This window comes from Pseudopipra pipra, chromosome 18 (assembly GCF_036250125.1).
Source record: "Pseudopipra pipra isolate bDixPip1 chromosome 18, bDixPip1.hap1, whole genome shotgun sequence".
Lineage (NCBI taxonomy): Eukaryota > Metazoa > Chordata > Aves > Passeriformes > Pipridae > Pseudopipra > Pseudopipra pipra.
In genome coordinates this window covers 5,454,662-5,474,973 of record NC_087566.1, presented here as the reverse complement: position 1 = coordinate 5,474,973, position 20,312 = coordinate 5,454,662, and the positions used below count along the sequence as shown (strand labels likewise).

General features: G+C 37.4%; 1 protein-coding gene across 6 annotated transcripts in view; it reads left to right on the top strand.

Annotated features, from left to right (window-relative positions):
* Positions 1 to 20,312, top strand: part of CABIN1 (calcineurin binding protein 1) — a 110,590-nt gene that overhangs the window by 7,703 nt on the left and 82,575 nt on the right. For 4 of the 6 annotated variants that reach the window (XM_064674728.1, XM_064674732.1, XM_064674730.1 and 1 more), the window contains 15 exons: positions 42 to 334; positions 1,348 to 1,516; positions 1,952 to 2,088; positions 2,475 to 2,692; positions 4,310 to 4,388; positions 4,618 to 4,805; positions 6,087 to 6,236; positions 7,528 to 7,722; positions 8,825 to 9,061; positions 10,100 to 10,253; positions 10,487 to 10,602; positions 14,867 to 15,028; positions 16,474 to 16,680; positions 17,072 to 17,217; positions 19,104 to 19,365. In XM_064674728.1, coding sequence (XP_064530798.1) covers positions 42 to 334; positions 1,348 to 1,516; positions 1,952 to 2,088; positions 2,475 to 2,692; positions 4,310 to 4,388; positions 4,618 to 4,805; positions 6,087 to 6,236; positions 7,528 to 7,722; positions 8,825 to 9,061; positions 10,100 to 10,253; positions 10,487 to 10,602; positions 14,867 to 15,028; positions 16,474 to 16,680; positions 17,072 to 17,217; positions 19,104 to 19,365 — 2,713 coding nt within the window. The remainder of the gene's footprint in view (positions 1 to 41; positions 335 to 1,347; positions 1,517 to 1,951; positions 2,089 to 2,474; positions 2,693 to 4,309; positions 4,389 to 4,617; positions 4,806 to 6,086; positions 6,237 to 7,527; positions 7,723 to 8,824; positions 9,062 to 10,099; positions 10,254 to 10,486; positions 10,603 to 14,866; positions 15,029 to 16,473; positions 16,681 to 17,071; positions 17,218 to 19,103; positions 19,366 to 20,312) is intronic. The other 2 variants (XM_064674731.1, XM_064674729.1) reach the window with 1 other exon arrangement.

Below are 20,312 nucleotides of genomic sequence, written 5' to 3'. Positions count from 1 at the left end.
CAAGAATTAATGCCGTGATGCTGTTGTGTTTCCATGTGCAGGTGGAAGTGTTTGGGAGAAGCTTTACTTGCCATGTATCAGCACCTCACAACATGTGATCCTCCTCGGCCCAGTCTGGGGAAGAGAATTGATCTCTCAGAATACAGAGACCCAGTCCAGCATCTGATCCTTTCTCCCACCTCTACTCCTGTCAGTGTTATTCAACCAACTCCTGTCAGCACTAACCCAGTGATGACAATGCCAGATCCTGTGTTACCTTACACTCCAACAACACCCAACTTTCCAAGTCACAGTCAGAGTTCGTTGGAACCAGGAGCTACTGTAGGTGAGCAAGGTACTTCAGTCTGAGATTCAAGATCTCTTTCCTACTTATCTGGGTATTAAAAGCACTCCAGAATGCTTTGGGACATGCTGTCTTTAAACTGCATGTTGTGGATTCAGAACCTGTTCAGAATGTGTATAACATCTGATAGAAAAAAGGGAAGTTGAGCTCTAGAGAGTTAAGATCTGTTAACCCTTCACATTAGAAAATAAAAGCCACCTAAGCTGTCTGAAAACCATTGGTTCCTGACTGAGACATAGGACCAGTGCTCAGGACAGTGGACTAACTTTCCTATGTAATGGAATTGAGAGTCAAGTTGATTTGTTTTTCTTGATTGTTCCTCCAGTGCAGGAGTTTCTGACCTCCTCTGGTTTTGTGCTGTTGACTCTCACTTCAGTTTTTCAGTCTTTAAGGAGAACAGAATTGTGATTCCATCCCAGCAGTGATGCATATCAAGCTTTTAATGTTGGGAAGGGCCTTGAGATCCTTAGAATGAATGAGCTGTCTTTCAAAAAGGTGACTGGATTTTCTTTTGCTCATGTGTCACTTTGAGAACCTGAGAGAACTGAGCTGTCAGTTATATTTATTTGAAAACTGTAGCGAGAGGTTTGAATATTTTATAGTGTAGTTGTATATGTATTTACATATCTAAAGCTATCAAGGGGTTACCAGTATTTTGTTGATATTCATGGGAATTTACAGATGTTTCTGGAGTTAAAGGCAGGCTCCTCTGGTTCCCATTTCAGAAACTTCTTGAAGACTAAAATAACGAATTCTAATTAATAGTGAAGTGCAGGATTTTTATTATGGCTCCTTCTTTCCTCAGACTAGCATTTTTATACAAAATGCCATAGCCAGTTTATAATTAGTGATTTTTTTTTTTTTAATTTTTTGGGGGACTACATTCAGAAGGAAACCAATGAACCTCAAGTGTTGCTGTATAATTAATTTTTTAAAAATTAATTCATTTTATTTGTTAATTTAACCTGTCAGATTTGAGGGTTTTCTTTTAATTATATTTCTAGGTGACATATCTGCAGGTGATAAATCTAAGAAAGGAGTGAAGCGAAGGAGAATTACAGAAGATAGTGGTGAAACAGCCAAAAGGAGATCTGCTAGAGTTCGGAACACCAAGTGTAAAAAAGAGGAGAAGGTTGACTTTCAAGAGCTGTTGGTGAAGTTCCTTCCTTCCAGGTACTGTACAGCAACACCCTTCATTGTGAGAATATCATAGAGAGGAAGCTGTTTGGGATTTTGTTTGATTGATATGCCCCAACCTTAAAACCACCAGACCTGTGTTATTTTTTGAAGCAGATGTGATGCATTGCCTCCTCATATATTTAATAAAATTGCTCTTAGTGAAAATTACTGAATAAAAATTGAAAAATAAGAAAGATTTTCGTAGTGTGAATGTGAATTAGAGGACAATGAAGATGTCAAAATGGATAAGGTAAAGTAATCTTGATTTGGACAAAATTTGGGAACTTGATGTAAATCTCTGAATTTGCTTCAGTTAATGTGCTTTCACTGTTAAAATTTGCACAACTTTCCATGTTTAGGTTTCACTTAGTAAGGAAAGAACAAACGAGGGCTTTGTTGATGTTGTGGTTTTTGTCCCCTTTCACACAGATTAAGGAAATTAGATCCTGAGGAGGAAGAGGACCCTTTCAATAACTATGAGGTGCAATCAGAGATCAAAGAGGAGAATTTCCAGCATGTTGGACCACACAGAATGTCGTTTGATTCTACAACATTTATGGAATCTGGTAAGGATTTCTACTGGAACCCCTCACTCTTTCTCTGTTGTTTCTTCCATATTGTATGCTTTGTTTTTTGTATTTTCCTATCATATCTAGAAGATACAGAAGTATATGCTATTTTAAAAAGTATAATGTTATGGTATAGAAATATCTCAGTTGGTAACAGGTGTGATTTTTTTAAGTCTGGGGCATTCCTTAATCACTGTGTGCAAGAGCTCTATTGTGTGGAGTTTCCCATTTAAACAAATTGGAATACAATAACTGAATTCTGCACATGTGCAGCACAGGAGAACTGCTGCAAGATTAGTGCATAAAACACTGCTGAAACTTAGTTGTTTGATGATCTGCCTCAGCCTTAAACATGTATGGCTTTGTATTTATCTACTTTCTAGAAAAACAGGATGTTCATGAATTCTTGCTGGATAACCTGAACAATGGTGGGATCTTGGAGCTGATGATGAGATATCTAAAAGTCATCAGCCAAAAGTTTCTGGTGAAGTGGCCTCCTGGCTTGTGTGAGGTGGTCCTTAGTATCTATAACAGCTGGAGGAAGCACAGTAGCAGCCTCCCCAATCCACTACTGAGGGACTCGAGTAACCAGCATATCAAGGTAAAGCAGCACTTTTCCTTATTCCCATATTTGCTGCTGTGGTGTTCTCTGTGTGCCAGAAGTACCCAGCTGAAATCCAGCAATCAGACACAAGTTTGGCTTAGCTCTGTCTGGGGAGCTGCTTGTCCCAGCTGTTGTACCTGTCATAAACTGGTGGCCTGCAGCTCATGGAGCTGTTCCTGATCTAAGAAATCCTGGACAGATCTGGGTGATGCTACATGCAAGTGTACCTTATATATCGTGTATTTGTGTGTGTATAAACACACACACATGCATAGAGATGTAGTAAATGCTACAGACATAGATATGTTTTACCACTTTACTCTATTGTTGCTCTTTCTTTTTTTTCCCCTTCCCTTTGCTTCTGATATGACACAAAGTTTTGTTTTGTCATCGGGTGAGTAGAGAGGCTGCTCTGCTCTCACTGGCTGATTAAAGGTCAGCATTGATGCTTTAAATAGAGTAAATACTGGGTAGTTTTAAGATAACCTGCAATTTGCAGTAAAAAAACCCCAACCAAATCAAACAAACCCACCCTCCCAGCATCACCATTTTATTTGTAGATTTCCCAAATGCAAATAGAAGAATGGTAAATTCATTAAATTAATGTTAAACCAGTTTAGTGGCAGAAGATGATACTTCTTGAATTATAAAACCAGTTCTGATACTTGTCCACTGAACCTGCCCACGTTATCAATGTGTATTCATTTGGGAAGTTATTTGCCTTTTGGCATGACTTCAGTTTGAAATTACTTTTTTCAGATCAAATGTTTCTGCTCTTTTGCAAATGAAATATGAATTCTGAAAACTGCTGTGTTCCATTGACTTCATTTAGAAAACAGACAAAAGTGTCTCTATGTACCAGGTGTTAAATTTTTATACATCCTTTGTCTTTTTTATTTCTGTGTATTTTTCACTTATACATGCCCTTTTTCAAACAAATGGAAGTATATTTATGAATGTATTCCCTTGATTCTCATTATGACTGGTAATGTATATGGACTTTTGAACCTTTTCACAATCACCTGGTTTTTACAGCTGGAACTGTAACCCTTATTCCTATGAATTTAAGCAGAAAACAGTATATTCTTCACTATTACTTGGTAGAGATCTGTCATGATGTGAATTTAATATACTCCTGAACTTTATCCTGCAAGCATTAATAAGCTGATAAGACTGGAGTACATACTCAGTCTCATAAATACTGAAAAAAATGTAGAACACATACTTCTTATTTTTCAAATATCACTAGTTTTGCTATATTGTGGAAATAAACTTTTGGCATGATTTAGCAATTTAATATAGTTTTATTTCAGCCAGATACAAAAATATGGATGAATTCTTTTAACGTTAGGCTATGTTGATCTGACCTTCTTTCATGAGCTGAGATTTTTTTATCTTTTTAAATGCTTTTTCTAAGTATTGTTTTTTTTCATACCTGTTGATTTGCAAATGCTTTTTATACAGCTTTTAGACAGAAGAAGAAGTAGTTACAGCTTGGGAATAGAAATCCCAAGAGGACAAGATGAAGGTTTTCTTTGAAGTAAATTGCAGATTTAGTGATTTGGGGTTTGTTTTGTTTTGTTTTATTTTGATATCTCCCTACTTTTTCTGAAGGATATGATGTTGATGAGCCTTTCTTGCATGGAACTGCAATTGGATCAGTGGCTACTGACAAAAGGGAAGAGCTCTACAGGTGAGCACTGGATGTTTCTTTGTTTAGGCTCTAAAAACACTCAAGGTATATGAAGAAATGTTTCCAGGAATTCATTGGATTTTGGAGCTATTTTTATTTAATGAATATCTTCCAGATCTGTATTTTATTGGTCTATCAATTTGTTTGCCTTTAAGTACCTTTGAGATACCAGACTCTTTCCATGGGATGTTAGTAACTTGATGGTAAAATGTAATTAATTGATTTGCAGTTTCTCCACGGAATTGTCCTGCTGCCTCTGTGAATGGAAAGTTTGGTCCTGACTTCCCAGGAACTCATTTTTTGGGAGACCTATTGCAGCTGTCATTTGCTTCTTCACAAAGAGATTTGTTTGAAGAAGGCTGGATGGAGTTTGTGACTCGGGTGTATTGGCTGAAAGCTCGCTTTCTAGCACTGCAGGTTTGTTTTACTTTTGATTTAACAAATAAAACTTCTCTCAAATTAAAATCAATGCTCTTCAGAAGCAGCTGATTTGTGAATCTCAGCTCTTTTCAAGCACATGGATAAAATCAGCTCAAAACACAGTGATTTTATTTTCCTCTTATATATATAATTAACTGTCCCTAAGGGTTGAGGTGGAAAAGTTAGGAGATCTGACATGCTAAGCAAATATTCAGATATGTTTAATATATGAGTCTTTGTTTAAATTAGCTCATGTTCAGCTTAAAAAAACCCTATTTGTGCCAAAGTTATTTGGAATCATATTGTGTAGCTGCAGAACATAGATTTTTGGGGACCTGGGTTTATGGATACCATCAAAGTCCCAGGCAGTCCAAAACACGGATTTTTAACTGAAGCAGACTCTATGTTTTATTGCTCTCCCCTCTGCTTTTTCAAGGTAGCACAATTCCTCTTTTGAAGATGTTGAATTTAATATGCAGATTTTGAAGCAGAGGGTTTTAAACACATCACTGAGGGAATAATTTGAAATGTTATTTGATCCCAGTCTTCTTTTCCCTTTAAGTGTTGCTTCCTCAGGACATCAAAGAGGGCTTTTTTATGCATTAATTATGTTTAAATCAATTGTCAGCTAGTTATGTGAGTCAGTTGCATAGCTGTGAACTAACTTGTTCCTTCCATTTCTTTTCTTCTTTTTTTTTTTTTTTTTGCCTAAGGATTCCTCTCCAGTAAATTTACTCAAGGAAAAATGAGAGTTCCTGCACACCTACTGGCATTTTTTCTTGTGATATGCAGAGCTGTATTTTGCCTGTGCAGCTTGCATTCCTCTCCTCACCTCTCAACTTCAGCAACTACTTCAGTTGCACGGTGCGAGTAGAATGCATTGGCTTTGCAGAATATAAGGATGTTTCTTGATTCAGTGTTTTTATTTGCACAAATGGAAGAGTTATTTCTGCTGTTTTGGTCTTCCATGTTTTTAAAGGAAAGGGATTTTAGCAATCCAGACAAATCTTGCAGATTTATGCAAGCTGAATTCTGTTTTTCTGTTTTGTTTTACCTGTTTTTAAACTAAATTGCTAAGATATGTTGCATTTTTAAGTATTTTTGCTTTCATTTGAGATTTGTTAATGAGTTTGTTTTTTATTTGGGAGGACATGCACTAATCACACTGGCAATGCCTGCATTGAATTTAAAACTTTTCTACATGCTTTGGAAACCTGAACTTTCAGTAGTCAGATAGGAGTTTGTGGTTGATTGCTTTCTTCTGTACTGTTTCTTTAGGGAGACATGGAACAGGCACTTGAAAACTATGATATCTGCACTGAAATGCTACAGAACTCCACTGCAGCACAAGCTAAAGCTGGCAATGAGTGCAGCATCGTCATACGGTTACCTAACCTGCATGTTGATTCTGTTGTTTCTTTAGAAGAGGTAAGAATTAATTTGCAGGTGTATGTTCCCCATTCCATCCCTCCCACTCCACCTCTCCCAGTTTCAAATGTCATTTATGAATTAGCTCTTTCATGATGGAAGATTACTATATCTCAGAGTCAAAGGAGAGGTTCACAGTTTGAAGATGATGTCAAGACCATCCTCTCCTTTTCAAGAGTTACAGCTTTTGGATCTTTTGGTCCTGTATAACTTTAGATTGCATTTATGCAAAACAAAAATACTAAAGCAGCTGCATAGACTGCAGTAGACTGTTGAATCAGTGTTTTATTTTCTGTTCTTAAACATTAATATCACCTTTGCTTAACTTAGCTTTCTACTTCAGGAGTTTGTTTTCCATGTAACAAGCTGGGTGCACTTTGAAGCAGAATCTCCTGTGATGAAGTCCCCCTGATGGATGTGTTCTTGCAGCGTAGAAATGTTTGATTTTGGACTTTGAAGCAATAAAGTTTAAAATCTTTATAGCACATTGCTGGGTCATGTTGAGCTTCTCATCCACCAACACCCCCAAGTCTTTCTCCCCAGGGCTGGTCTCGGTCCGTTTTCCACCCAGCCTGTATTTGTGCTTGGGATTGCCCCGACCTTGCACTTGGCCTTGTTGAACTTCATGAGGTTTGCACAGGTTCTCGAGCCTGTCCAGGTCTCTCTGGATGGCATCCTTTCCCTCCAGCATGTCCACCACACGGCACGGTTTGATGGTGTTGGCACACCTGCTTAGAGTGCCTTCAATCCCACTGTCCGTGTCGCCAGAAAAGACTTCAAACAGTTCTGATCCCAGTCCTGACCCCTGAGGAACACCACTCATCACTGCTTTCCATTTGGACATTGAGCCATTGACCACAGTTCTTGGAGTTGTGAATATCCAGCCAGTTCCATATCCACCAAGTCATCTATCCATCAAATCCAGGTCTCTCCAGTTTAGAGACAAGGATGTTGCCTGGGACAGTGTCAAATGCTTTGCACAAGTCCAAGTTGATGACGTCAGTCAGTCTTCCTTCATCCACCAGTGCTTTAACCCCATCATACAAGGCCACCAGATTTGTTAGGGTTGATTTGCCCTTAGTGAAGCCATGTTGGTTGTCACAAATCACCTTCTCATTTTCCATGTGCCTTAGTCATACACTGTATATTCATTAAAAATCTGTTGAATGGGTGAAGTATTACATGGTAGGTGTTTTCTTTCCTGGAGGTAGCTCTATAGCTAAACTGCTGGGAGAAGTGTCAGTAGTCAAATATGTGAAAAGTTGAATTATATTATCTGTGATGTTTTCAGATTGAAAAGAACCTAAAATCTCTGGAGAGATGCCAGTCTTTGGAAGAGATCCAGCGACTGTATGAGGCAGGAGATTACAATGCAGTGGTGCATCTGCTTCGTCCAACATTGTGCTTTAATGGTTATGGCAGAGCAAAGCATCTGGAGTTCGTAACATCCATACCAGAGAGACCAGCACAGCTGCTTCTCCTGCAGGTCTGGTTTGTTTCTTTAAAAATCTGTTTTAGTATGGGATTTTCCTAAAAACAGGATGAAAGGATTGCTAGAGTTGGGTGTTGATGGTTAGCGAGTCTTATTTAGAAAGCAAAACATGGAACCAAATCTGTAAATGCTCTGAACACCACAGCTTTATCAACATCATTAGCAATGTGCCAGCTTGTGCTGACTGAGAATGTGACTAAAGATATAAGATGCTGAGGCCTACATGAAATGAACAGAAAAACTGTAAGTTCAGATAAACTTGAATCGTTTGCTGAGATATTTTATGGATGGGTTCGTTCTGTCTGCACCTGCTGTGAATAGTTCCTGCTTTTGCTGCTGTTGACTTACAACCATTCTGAAACTTAGTTGTCTAGCATATGAGTGATTTTTATGATGTAATGTCTCTCCTGCATGAATGAGAAACTGTTGATAGATACATCCAGTATAATTGCTGTAGTTAGTCCATTTGACACTATGAAAATCAGTGTATTATAAATGAGCTCAGCTATGGGAACAATTTGATCATATCAGGTTATCTGGTGGAAAAAAGAATTTGCACAGAAGACTGATGCTCTTTTAACTGTACTGAACTAAATCCTGCAGCCTCCATGCCATCTCATGACCCTACCTTTGGAGAGTAGAAAGAAGCAGGACAATGTTGTTATAACACTAGCCTCATAGTTGCTGGTTTGTTATTTATGAAGTAATAAAATGGTAGCACAAGATCATAAAGATCCAAACCCTATTTCTGTAGGAACTTTATGCAGCTGCAGATCATTATAATTATAGACCTGCAGCCATCCCTTTCCTGACTATTTTCTTTCCTTGCATCTCTTATTAAAGCAGAAAGATTTTGTGATGATTTTTTTAAAATTTAGATCCTACTTGTGTATTTGTCATCCTGGATCCATTCAGGACCTTTTGTCTTTTTGTCCTATTGTCCTTTTTAATGTTATGTTTAAAGGTGTTCTGTTATATTTCATTAAAGTAACCGTATTAACTGTACATAGAGTTTTGCTTTTCCCTGCTGTGCATTCATGTTTAAAATAAACTCTTCATTGTTATAATAGATTTTTTTCATATTTACATTCCCTAGGACTCCCTGCTCAAACTGAAAGATTACAAGCAGTGCTTTGAATGCTCAGATGTTGCCTTGAATGAAGCAATTCAGCAGATGATTAATATGACAGCAGCCTCTGCTAAAGAGGAGTGGGTTGCTACGGTAACACAGCTGCTCACAGGAATAGATACTTCATTATCATCAGTTAACAGCATCTTGAAAGACTCTTCTGTAACACCAAGCCTCGTTCGATTAACAAACAACCTGATTCAGGTAACCTGTTCACTGGCACTAGGGAAGAGGGGTTGTGTGCTACAGACCTCCAGACAAGGTACAGCTGCTGTCTGAATTCCCACCAACTAGCAGTGATGGTTTTGGTTACATTTTTATTGAGTATTTCCATATTATGTGAGCATTACCACAGGCTTCATTTCAATATGTTAGAGATGCACTGAGTGCACCAGTGCCAGCAGGTACCTTCAGTCACCAAGCTGCCTAAAATAATCATAGAATGGTGGTAAGATAACCCAAGGAATAACACTGTTTTGTTAGGCTCTTTGAAATGGTGATAGTACGATTGAGCTGCCTGGGTGTAGCTTGTAAGTTATGGCACCAATATTGCCCTTTACAGAAGGTATTTTCAAACCTGAAAACTACTGAATGAGTGTTTTTTCAGTCTAGGTAAATAATGGCAAGCTCTCAGTTCTATTAAGAAGCTGGTCTAGTAAATGTCAAAATTCAATGTGCTTACAATTCTCAAATTTTCATGTACTTCAGTAGAAGCCAAAGATCTTCACTACTCACAAAATCATACTCTCATTGTGTAAAGTTCTATGTGATATGGAATGTAATGGAATTCTGGAGAACAGAGTATTTGGGTACATAATTTATATATTATCTATTAAAGATGCCAGTTGGTCTTAAACAGTTGTTGCAAAACCTGGTAGAGAATTCTGGAATTTGTTTTAAGTTCCTCTTCCATGTTGGGTTGTAGGTAAGTTTCTTCTACAATGAGGCCTACTAGCACTAAGAATTCATGCTTACTGTGCATTGTTTGTATGTGATATTAACAGAGAAAGACCTACGTGGAAAATGAGGATGCAAGAGGAACGTCAGGGTAGGGGAAATAATCTTCTGTCCTTCCCTTACCAGCTGATCTTATTTGTATCATTTTTGTAGACACAATGAGAAGCTGAGACTCAACTTCAGATTATTTCCTTAGGATAAAATGCATTGCCAGCTTTGGAAAGGATTTACACCTGACCTTTGTTTTGCATCATTTTGATTGTATAATGTATGTTTCTTTATTAGATCATAGACTGCAGCATGGCAGTCCAGGAGGAACCAAAAGAGCCATACGTCTCCTCGGTGCTTCCATGGATTATCCTGCACAGGATCATTCAGCATGAGGAAGATGCTTTTCGATCCCTTTGCTGCCAGCAGCAGCAGAACCAGGGAGAAGAAGGTGGGTTTTTCATCCGTTGCTACATATTGGAGTTGAACTCCTTACCATATAACTTTGGAATATAAATAATAAACACTTGATTGTCATCTTACCTTGCTGGCTAAAGGGAGTAGGGGGCTCTACAAGCATCACTTTCTTACCCCAGAGAAAACTTCTTTTTGCCAGTTGAAGCATTGACTCGCATTTAACTCAGTTCTGTCCTACTTTAACCTTTACCAACTTCTTTCTTGCAGGGAGTCCTGATACCCCTATGTTGCCTTCTTCGCTTATGCTGCTGAACACAGCTCATGAGTATTTGGGAAGAAGATCCTGGTGTTGCAATTCAGATGGTGCTCTGCTAAAGTTCTATGTAAGTGTTGTCACCATAGAATAATTGAGATGGGAAGGGATTTCTGAAAGTCATCTGGCCAACCCAACTCTCAAAGCAGGAAATAACTTAAAAGTTATATTAGATTGTTTTTTGCCTTGTCTTCATGTTAAAAATACACTTTTGAATCCACTTTCTTTCTTCTCCCAGACAAATACATGAGAGTTTGTCATTTTAATCTGACTAGCAAAGGCTTGTTATTCCAGACCCTTTCTTGTTGATCTCCTTCTGTCATACTTCCCATTGTTCTCTGGACTTACCTCACTGAGAAGAATAATCATTTTCTTCTGATTTTTATCCTCTGTTTTACTTCTTGCACTAGTATTTTATTTTGTTCATGGGATTTGAAAGGGAAGTAGGAATGACCAAGCAGTCTGATGGTACTGTACATGATTCACAAGCTGACAAAAACTGTAGTATTATGTCTTTAAAATTGCTGCTAAAATAACACAGTAGGATTCCATATTCATCTTGTCTCAGTGATTCCAAATAAGTTGCTCACTTCACAGAACTGAATTTGTCAAGTGTTACATACAGTTTGCACATTTTCAGTGTACTTAAATACTGTTTATCCTGTAAAAAGTGCATATTTAGCTGTCAGCCAGGAAAATTCAATTTTGAGTTTTGTAGTTAAACTTGGTTATCTGTTTCTTCCAAATCACAAGAGTAAAGATCTGCAGCCCATTGTGTGACCACAGGAACGTGACTGGAATGGTGCTGATGGCTCACACATCCTCTCGTGTTACCCACATTGGGTCCTGAAGCTGTGATGCATTTAGTTGTTCTGCAGTTGATAAATTTGTCTTGTTTGATAATACCTTCCTTGATTTTATACCACATACTGAAAAAAATAGTAATTCTATTGTTTTCACATTGTTGACTAAATGTAACTTAAAATATACATAGAGTTCATCTGTTGAACAAAAATTATGAGAATGAAGAATTGCTTCAGCCCTTCCCTTTGTTTGAAGGCTGTTCTTTGCTCTGTTGTTCAGCTGGGTGTGTCAGAGTTAATATTCTCCAGAAATGGGTGTCTGGGCAGTAATGCTGTATCCCATTATGAGATAAAGGGACCTACCCATTCATCGTTTACCTTTTTAAGATTATTCCTTGAGGTCTCATGCTTACAACAGAAAAGAAATTTCCCATGGCTGAAGGAGAATATTTCTATGTGCATTGCTGTTCTCTCACTTTATCCTTAGCTTAGAAACCCAAGCACAGTCAGTGTTTCCCTGAGGGGAGCTCTGGCAGTCTGGGATAGCCTGGCTGCTGGCAAAGCCCAGGTAATGGAGTGCTGTGGCATTCCTTGGGCTGTGCACTATGGGGACATTTCAGTGGCAGTTTACAGATTCAGCTTGACTTCATTGAGGTTTATTACCTTCAGCCAAGAGAAAATCGTGATTAGTTCTGCATAGAGCTACTCAGGAATCTTTTAATTTCCCTTCTCAGCACTCCCTGGAGCTTTTTAAGCACAGCTCAGTGCCAGGCCCCATCTACCTCTGCATTTGAGCAGTGGCATGTCTAGGACAGTAATTTAGGCAGCTGGGAAGGATGGCTGGGAGAGCCTGAGGGATTCTGCAGGAGTTGGCTCACCCTGGTAGGGCTGGAGTGAATGAACAGGGTTTGAATTGAGGCTGATTCAGGTAGAACTATTAGATGATCTCTGTGTCCTGATCTCTGCAGCTCCCTGGCATTAGGAGCATAATGCTGATACACCTGAGCTGCCCCAGCAGGGCTTCAGAGGGCTTTATTAGCTCAGGCACTGTGCTTCATGAAAATAGATAAACCGTTTCCACTCTTGAGCTTGCCCTTGGATGCCGTGCTCCTGAGTGATGGATGTAAATTGTGTCTGTATAGTGTGCCTGTATCCACAGCCAGGGGAGTCAGAGAGTGTGTTCTGTGAACTTGAGTGAAGTACAGGTAACTGAGAGCTGGGAATGTATTTACAGGCAGATCTTTGCAAATGTCATTGGGTACTTCAAACAAAATGTTCAATTTTCACTCACAGAATTGCCCACTTCTTAAACTATAATATAATATAGTAATATTAAACACAAGTTTTCAGAGACAAGAGGGTGTTGGAAGGATAAGGCAAGACAAAGATAAAATGGGATGAATTACTTGAGAAAGGCAGCTTCAAGAATGTTAAGTGTGTTTTACAGGCTAGTATTCAATGATCACCTGTAGGTGAACTGTCTGCTCGAGGACATTCTATCGCTTGTGGGTGAGAATGATGTGCAAGAGAAGATGTTAATATGTAGTTAAGTCCTTTAGCAATAGTCTGAATTGTTGAGAACAATTCTGTGTTTCTGCCAAGAACTTAAAAGCTGAATAAGAACACAGGAGATTGTTTTGAACACTGTTCAAGTGAGAATTCTGTTACTGCTGTTAGATGTGGTTTTGTTTGTAGCAGGAGGGATATCATGCCTTTGTTACAGTATCCTCTGATCTCACATTTTCCATCAGCTTATTTAGCTGCACTTAAATTTCAAATGTTGTTCACAAATCCATACCGGGAAAGTGGTGGCAATGAGGGTGTCTGTTGTGACTCAGAGTTGGTGGCTGTGACTCAAAATGTCTTTGAAATACTTCCTAAGAATTTCTTTACCCTTATTTTTCAGGGGTTTGGCTCTTAGAACACGGTACCTTGACCTTAACACAGATCTTTTAATCAGAAGACGATCAGTATTTTATACTAATCCCAACACTTACAAACACAGCTTCTTACATGTAGAATATCAGGCTTTTGCCTTGTGATGGTGAGCAGTGTTTGTATTGTCAGGAAAGCCCATCACAATGAGAAACTCCTTGTAGCATGTACCATGCATAATTAATTGAGTTTGCAATCTTAGACGCTGAAAAATTATAAATGGTGATAAATAAACAGATTAAGTACTGTGAAAGTAACATGGTGAATTTTTTTATGAATTGCAGATAACTGAATGTTTTGCATTTTCAGTCTATGGCTGCAAAATTTCAGCTGGGGAAGCTCCTAAAATGACCAGTGTGTTGAGGAATGAATGTGGCTGGTTTGGACAAGTCAGATCTTGGTAAAAGAAATAAATGAAAGTTGATGCTTTTTATCAAAGGAAAAATATTAAAGGAAATTACTTATTAGTTAATAGGACTCTACAGCTGGTGGTATACAGCTTCCCAAAACTTTAGAGGCAAATCATAATGGAGTACTTCATGGTTTTCTGTACCCTTTATTCTCCCAGATGACAAGCATTTTTCTTCTACCACCTCAAATGAGTTTTCTTTAGGCATAACTGGTGCACTCTGATTCTGGGAAACACACTCTGGTAGATGTGTGAGATGTTAATAATGTAATTTCTACTTACATGCTTCTTTTTTAATTGAAATTTCATAGTGGAATACATTGGGATTGAATCTTAAACCTCAGTGGTTAAGTGTGGTTTTTTATTTCGTTTTGAAATAAAGATCCAAAATCCCACTACGCAGATTATTCTTGGTGAATGTGTTTTGATTGACTTTGAACCTTTTTGATTTGCTTTTTAAAGAAGCTTAGTGAAGATTTTCGAAGAATTACCTTTTGTTTTTTGGCATTCAGTTGCAGGGTTTTTAATTAATATCTTAGAGTATCAGCATCTTCCAAAATATGCTACTGATGGGTACTTTTTCTTGCAATGTCGAAGGTAAAGATAGCAACTTGCTACAGTGTTCAGTCATTTAGGATCAATCCAGCTGCTTTCCTTGGTGGGCAGCCATCTGTGTAATACTATTCATGCTGTGCAGTTCTATAGTCCTTTTAGCCAGATTTTCATTAACTTTCCCTTCTTTTTCTGCAAAGTCCTTTCCATCCCACTTTTTCCACGCAGAGGAAATTGGTGTTTGTGAATTAGGGCAGAAATTCTTCTCTGCCTTTCCTTTATTCACAGTGTTGAGGAACTGTAGTGTTTATGTTCACAGAAGCAACTTGGTGTGTAGGGGGAAACTCTGAATGATCTTAAGTCTGAAACATGAAGCTGATGTCTAATCTCATTGATTAAAGATACGACTTCGTGAAATAACATAGGAACAAAAATAAAGGCACTTTAGCACAGCTGCAGTGCCATTGAAATGACTTGTTTGAGAACTAGTTTACAGAAATATGGGTGTAATACTTGGTTGGGAAAAATACATGTGGTTCCTTAATGTTGTTTTCATCATCTGCCTTCAGTCAGCTGGGTCACTTCCTGTGATCTTCAGCTTGCACGTGACCTTCTCGTTGGTCTTTGGCTTGTAGGTTCAGGTACTACAAAAAGAACTTGCAGCATCCACTTCTGAAGATACTCATCCATACAAAGAAGAGCTGGAAACAGCCCTGGAGCAGTGTTTTTATTGTTTATATGGGTTCCCAAGTAAAAAAAGCAAAGCAAGGTACCTGGAAGAACATTCAGTACAGCAGGTAAAGTTATGTGTTATTTAAAGTCAGAAGAATATCCTGGAGTGATGAAAGATACACACTTGTTTGGTTTTAATGCACCTTAATATATTTTGGAGAAAGATTACTTTTATTTCCTTGTAAAATGTATGTATTTTACACACTGTAGAAAATAAACTAAAGGCTTCCATATTTTTTAAAAATTGTAAATATAACAAGTCAGATATTTTAAATTAAGTGCTTGTGTAGTCCTATTGACAGTAGTGTGCCATCTTGGAAATATTGAGAAATTGATTTTTTTTAAGCTATCACTTTCCTGTTTCCAGCTGAGAAGAAGTTCGAGGTTGAGGAAAATTAGAGAGGAAAGGTCAGCTTGAGAGAAGAAAACTTTAGCAGCCACCCTTGCAGTTTATGAAAGTGAAAAATGTCACTTAAAAATTTGACACTTACTTTGACATCACTGATGGTAAATATCTGGTAGCTGTTCATGAGAAATGTGAAATTCAGTTGAATCTGGGAGAAGAGCAACTACAGAGTGCCTTGGGAAGAGAATTGTAGTAATAAGGAAGGCAGAGAAAAAACAGGTCAGCAATACAATATCCTACCTTGAAACATAACTACTTATGTTCAGAACCTCAGATGATTTTTGCACTTACAAATAGGAGTGATCATAGAATTATCAGTCAAAAGCATTTTCATGCAGGCAAAACAATTGTCTGACTCTGTTGAAAAGATCTTTTTAAATACACAAATGCTGTTACGTTATTGCTTGTTGAATACTTGGGAATTGCGTATCTTAAACTTACATGATAGAAAGCAAAGATTATGACAAAAAGGGTATAACTAAGAAAAAGGGAAGGATAAGGAGATTATTCTCTGCAATTTCCCTGTTTTCAATACAGAGCAAAATTTACTGTGAGGGGTAAGGTGAACAATAAAAGGAGAAAAAGTTAGTCTAGGGAAGAGAACTGTAAATTTTGGGTGGGATTTTTTTACTACTTTCAAGAAAGAAAGGTGAAGAGAAAATGAGGAATAAATTCTGGAAGTAACTTTCTGTAGAGAGTTTGAAGATTTTTGAGTCTCAGAATTTTGCCTGATTCTCATTTCATTTATTCTTCTTATTTGACTCTGAAGGTGTAGAATTCCCTGTATGTTACCCATGATCTCAGTGTCACTCTGGATGTTTAGAATTGATTCTTGCTTATAAACAACTTTTCTGAGCAGCTCTTCTAAGCAAGTAGAATAACTTTATTTTTCAGTGGCATATACTAAGGTACAGCCCAATACCTTAGCCTGTTAAATCAGTGAGCAGTGTGCTGATTTGTGACCTTTAGCTCTGTTCTTGGGAGGTTTAATTTGGTTCTTGCTAGAGTGAAATGTATGTAGAAAGGCCACAGAAATTCATTAGTAGACTTGAATTTTGGAATTTGAAATAATTTTTTTGCCCTCTCATCCACCCTCCCCTTCAGGTTGATCTGACATGGGAAGACGCTTTGTTCATGTTTGAATATTTTAAGCCTAAAACTCTTCCAGAATTTGACAGTTACAAAACCAGTACCGTGTCTGCTGATTTGGCCAACCTTTTGAAGAAAACTGCTACAATTGTTCCTCGAACAGACAAGCCTATGCTAAGCCTAGAGACTGTATCTGCTTATATTGAAGGAACATGCAGCAAGGTATATTGAATTGTTTTTTAAAAAATTAAAAGGAGTAAAAAGTATTGTTGCTGGTTTTATGTTGACTTTGAGATTATTAGTGGAATGATTTATTCCATAATGTTGGATTTCCTCAGGTAATTATATTTAAATAAAATAAGAATGACACCACCAAAGCTTTTAAGTCTTTGAATGGCAAGATGTAGTGTTGTTTGATATGCAGTCAGTCTGAGGTGTTCATTAGTGTTTGTAAGTGCTCTGTATATCTGTGAAATGCTTTCACTGTCTTCCTATTCAATACCTTCATATTCTGTGATGAAAAGGCTACTTTAAGGAAGAAGCAAGTGTGCAGCTCATTTAATATGAAGCTTTTATTTAAAATGAACCTTTGTGGTTTTTTTTTTATTTTCAGGCACCATCTCTCCCAGAGGGTGCAGACTATTCTCCACCAGTGGTGACAGAGTTGTATTATCTTCTGGCAGACTATCATTTCAAGAATAAAGAACAGTCTAAGGCCATTAAATTTTACATGCACGACATCTGTATTTGTCCAAACAGGTCAGTATTGTTGAATCCTCCTGCACATCATTCATTCTTCTCACTTCTTTCAGTACTGAAAAGCAGACAACTGCTTTCAGGAGTGAAAAAAACCCAAACAAACAAGCAAAACCCCCACCTGCAATCCATTATCACAGGTCGATTATATAATTAAGGATATCTCTAAAACATCCCAACAAACAAAACAAAACCCAAAACCTAGTGTTAAATATTTGATTGTTTGGAAATTAAAAGCAAAAAAAAAAAGGGGGGTGAGCTAAATTAAAATAAATAATAACTGTGAAGAATGAACTGTTTGCACCTTTGTTCTTTGGCATGTTTATACATGGCAAGGAATGAGAAATGTCACAGTTTAATAGTGTAGCTGTGGCACAAATAACATTCTTTGCTGGATTAACTGTCTAGGCTGACCTCTTTCTGAGAGCTGATTTTGCTGCTAGAGAACTACTAAGAGAATACAAGTCGAGTAAAGTATTTAAGTGATGTTTAAACAAAACCACCTTGTTTCTTGATAATTTACAACTCACTGAAATACCACCAAGATTAAGCTCTCTCAAAAATAAAGCCTGTTTTGAGTAACAAATCTTCTAAAATTTAATAATCTTCTAAAATTAAATAATCTTTAAATTTACTGATTAAATATAGAGTTTGCACATTAGGTGTTGTCATTTTAAATCTCCTTGAAGTTGATTGATCAGGGTCTGTGACAAACCCCCTGATTTGTTAGATCTGAGACAAGAAAATTGCTTCTAAATCCAGTCACACAACAGAGACAAAAGGGAAGGTGAAGGCACAGAACAATTTTAGATATGAAGTCTACGGAGGAAATAGCTGTAGTTTAATGTTATTGCATCTTCTAGTCTGGGACTTGTGACTAGCAAATGGCTAAAACTTTTGTTTGAAACCTGATAAAGAAATTACCAATACCACATTCTCTCCATTTTTCTGTAGTTTTGATATTTTAAAACCTAAATTCATAAATAAATGAGTGGAATGCATTTTTACTTTCATGTGTGATAGTTGGTGCTCAGAAGGTACTATATGTGGTACCACAGTATTTTTACCCCAGTCAAATGAGATGTTAGTTTTTTGAATGTCTCTACTACAATTCCCCTTCCATTCCCCTCAGGATTCTGACTGTTGAGGTCACTTGACCCAGAAATGGGTTTTCAGGTGGAATCAGAAGAAACTACAAGCAAAAGTATGAGAGCATTGTGGTTATTCCTTTGGTGTTAGAATCATGACAAAATTAAAAAACTCCGGAGCAGTTGACCCCAGATGTTCATGTGAGATTATGGCATATGGAAACTCCCCTGCAGTCTGTGCTGTCAGTGACAGAATAAAGACAGGGCTGGACCCTGAACAGTCCTGCAGTCAGAAATTAGAGTTCATCAGAATTTTCCTACATCATTGCATTTTTGTTTTTTTTAATTTTTATGTTGGAAAATGATTATGATAAAGACTTCACAACTCAGTCTAATGATTCAAGATGTCATAATGGCCACGTGCTACAGAAATAAAGGGTGACAATGTTTGGACAGGACAGTGTGGTTACTGTCAAAAAAATCAGTGAGAGTGCTGCCATCAGAAATATAGATATACTGGCTTTGCATGGCAAATAAACCTTGATTTTTCATCCATTTTCCATATGTGACAATTACTGTGACAGTGCTCTATTAGGAAACCCTTTTTAATGAACTCAGCATGATTTAGGCTATACAGCTTCTGTTCCACTCTGAGGGGAGGAGGAGACCCAGAAATCTGTTTTGAGGGAACGTATGATGAAAGGAAGAGAAAGCTGCAGATATAAAGATGAATCTTGTCTGTGCCTTCAGTGTAATGTTTAGGAGTTTGTTCATGTTTGTTCATGTCTCTTTCTTGCACAGGTTTGACTCCTGGGCTGGGATGGCTCTGGCTCGAGCCAGTCGTATTCAGGACAAATTGAACTCTAATGAATTGAAAAGTGATGGCCCGATCTGGAAACACTCAACCCCTGTCCTGAACTGCTTCAAACGAGCCCTGGAGATTGACAGCTCCAACCTGTCCCTGTGGATCGAATATGGCACCATCTCCTATGCTTTGCATTCCTTTGCATCCCGACAGCTTAAGCAGTGGAAGTCGGAACTTCCTCCTGAAGTTGTGCAGCAGGTGGGATCTAACTGAGAGAAATGTGAAATTTTAAATATTTTAAATTATGTTTTCTAACATAATGAGTTTTTTAATTAAGTGTTTACATGCTATATTCCACATTTGAGACTCTGTGGTTACTTAGTAATATTGGATATTCTAATATTCATATAACCTGATGGTGTCAAGAAACATTTAAAGATGTTTTTTTTTTTTCTTTCTTTTTCGTTTGTAAAATCAGTTTGAGCCTGATCTTTGAATTATCTTTAGAAGGTGGCACAAAATTATTGTAACCTTCTGGAAAGGGGAATTATATTTACCTTACCTTTCTGTAAATGTCATACAGTGTTTCCATAGAAAGGTGACATACATACATATGTAAATAGTGAAAAGATCAGGAATTACTCTGATATCTGTGTCCACATGTCATCTCTTGTATCTAAAGACATCTTCTCTTTTTTCTGTGTTTTTGGGCCATTTACTTAAAGATCAGAATGAGAAGATTGGTAGAATTTTCACTGAAAATGTTATGAATTCATTAGCTCTTTCTGCATGAGGATGATGAAAACGTTAAGAGTTATTAAGAAGTTTATTGCTAAGCCAAAACAATTCTAAATACACACTGACAGTGATAAGAGTTGCCTGGGAAAATGTTTTGTCTGTCGTTTTGGATCAGTGAACTCTATTTCTGATTTAGCTATTCTGACCTCCAAATATTTTGTAGTCCACAACTGGAAGCATTATCAGATAAAAGGAACAATACAGAGCAGCCATCTGAAGCTGAGAATTAAATGAGAACGTTTATTTAGGACTACTTAAGTCTTCATTTTTTTTCAAGCAAATATGTTAAAAATATATAATTCAATAAGAAAAACTCTATTATAATAAAAGATAAATTTGAAAAATATCATCTCATTTCCAGAGATATCTCTCTTCAGGAATGTGTTTCTCATGCATAAAAACCTTAT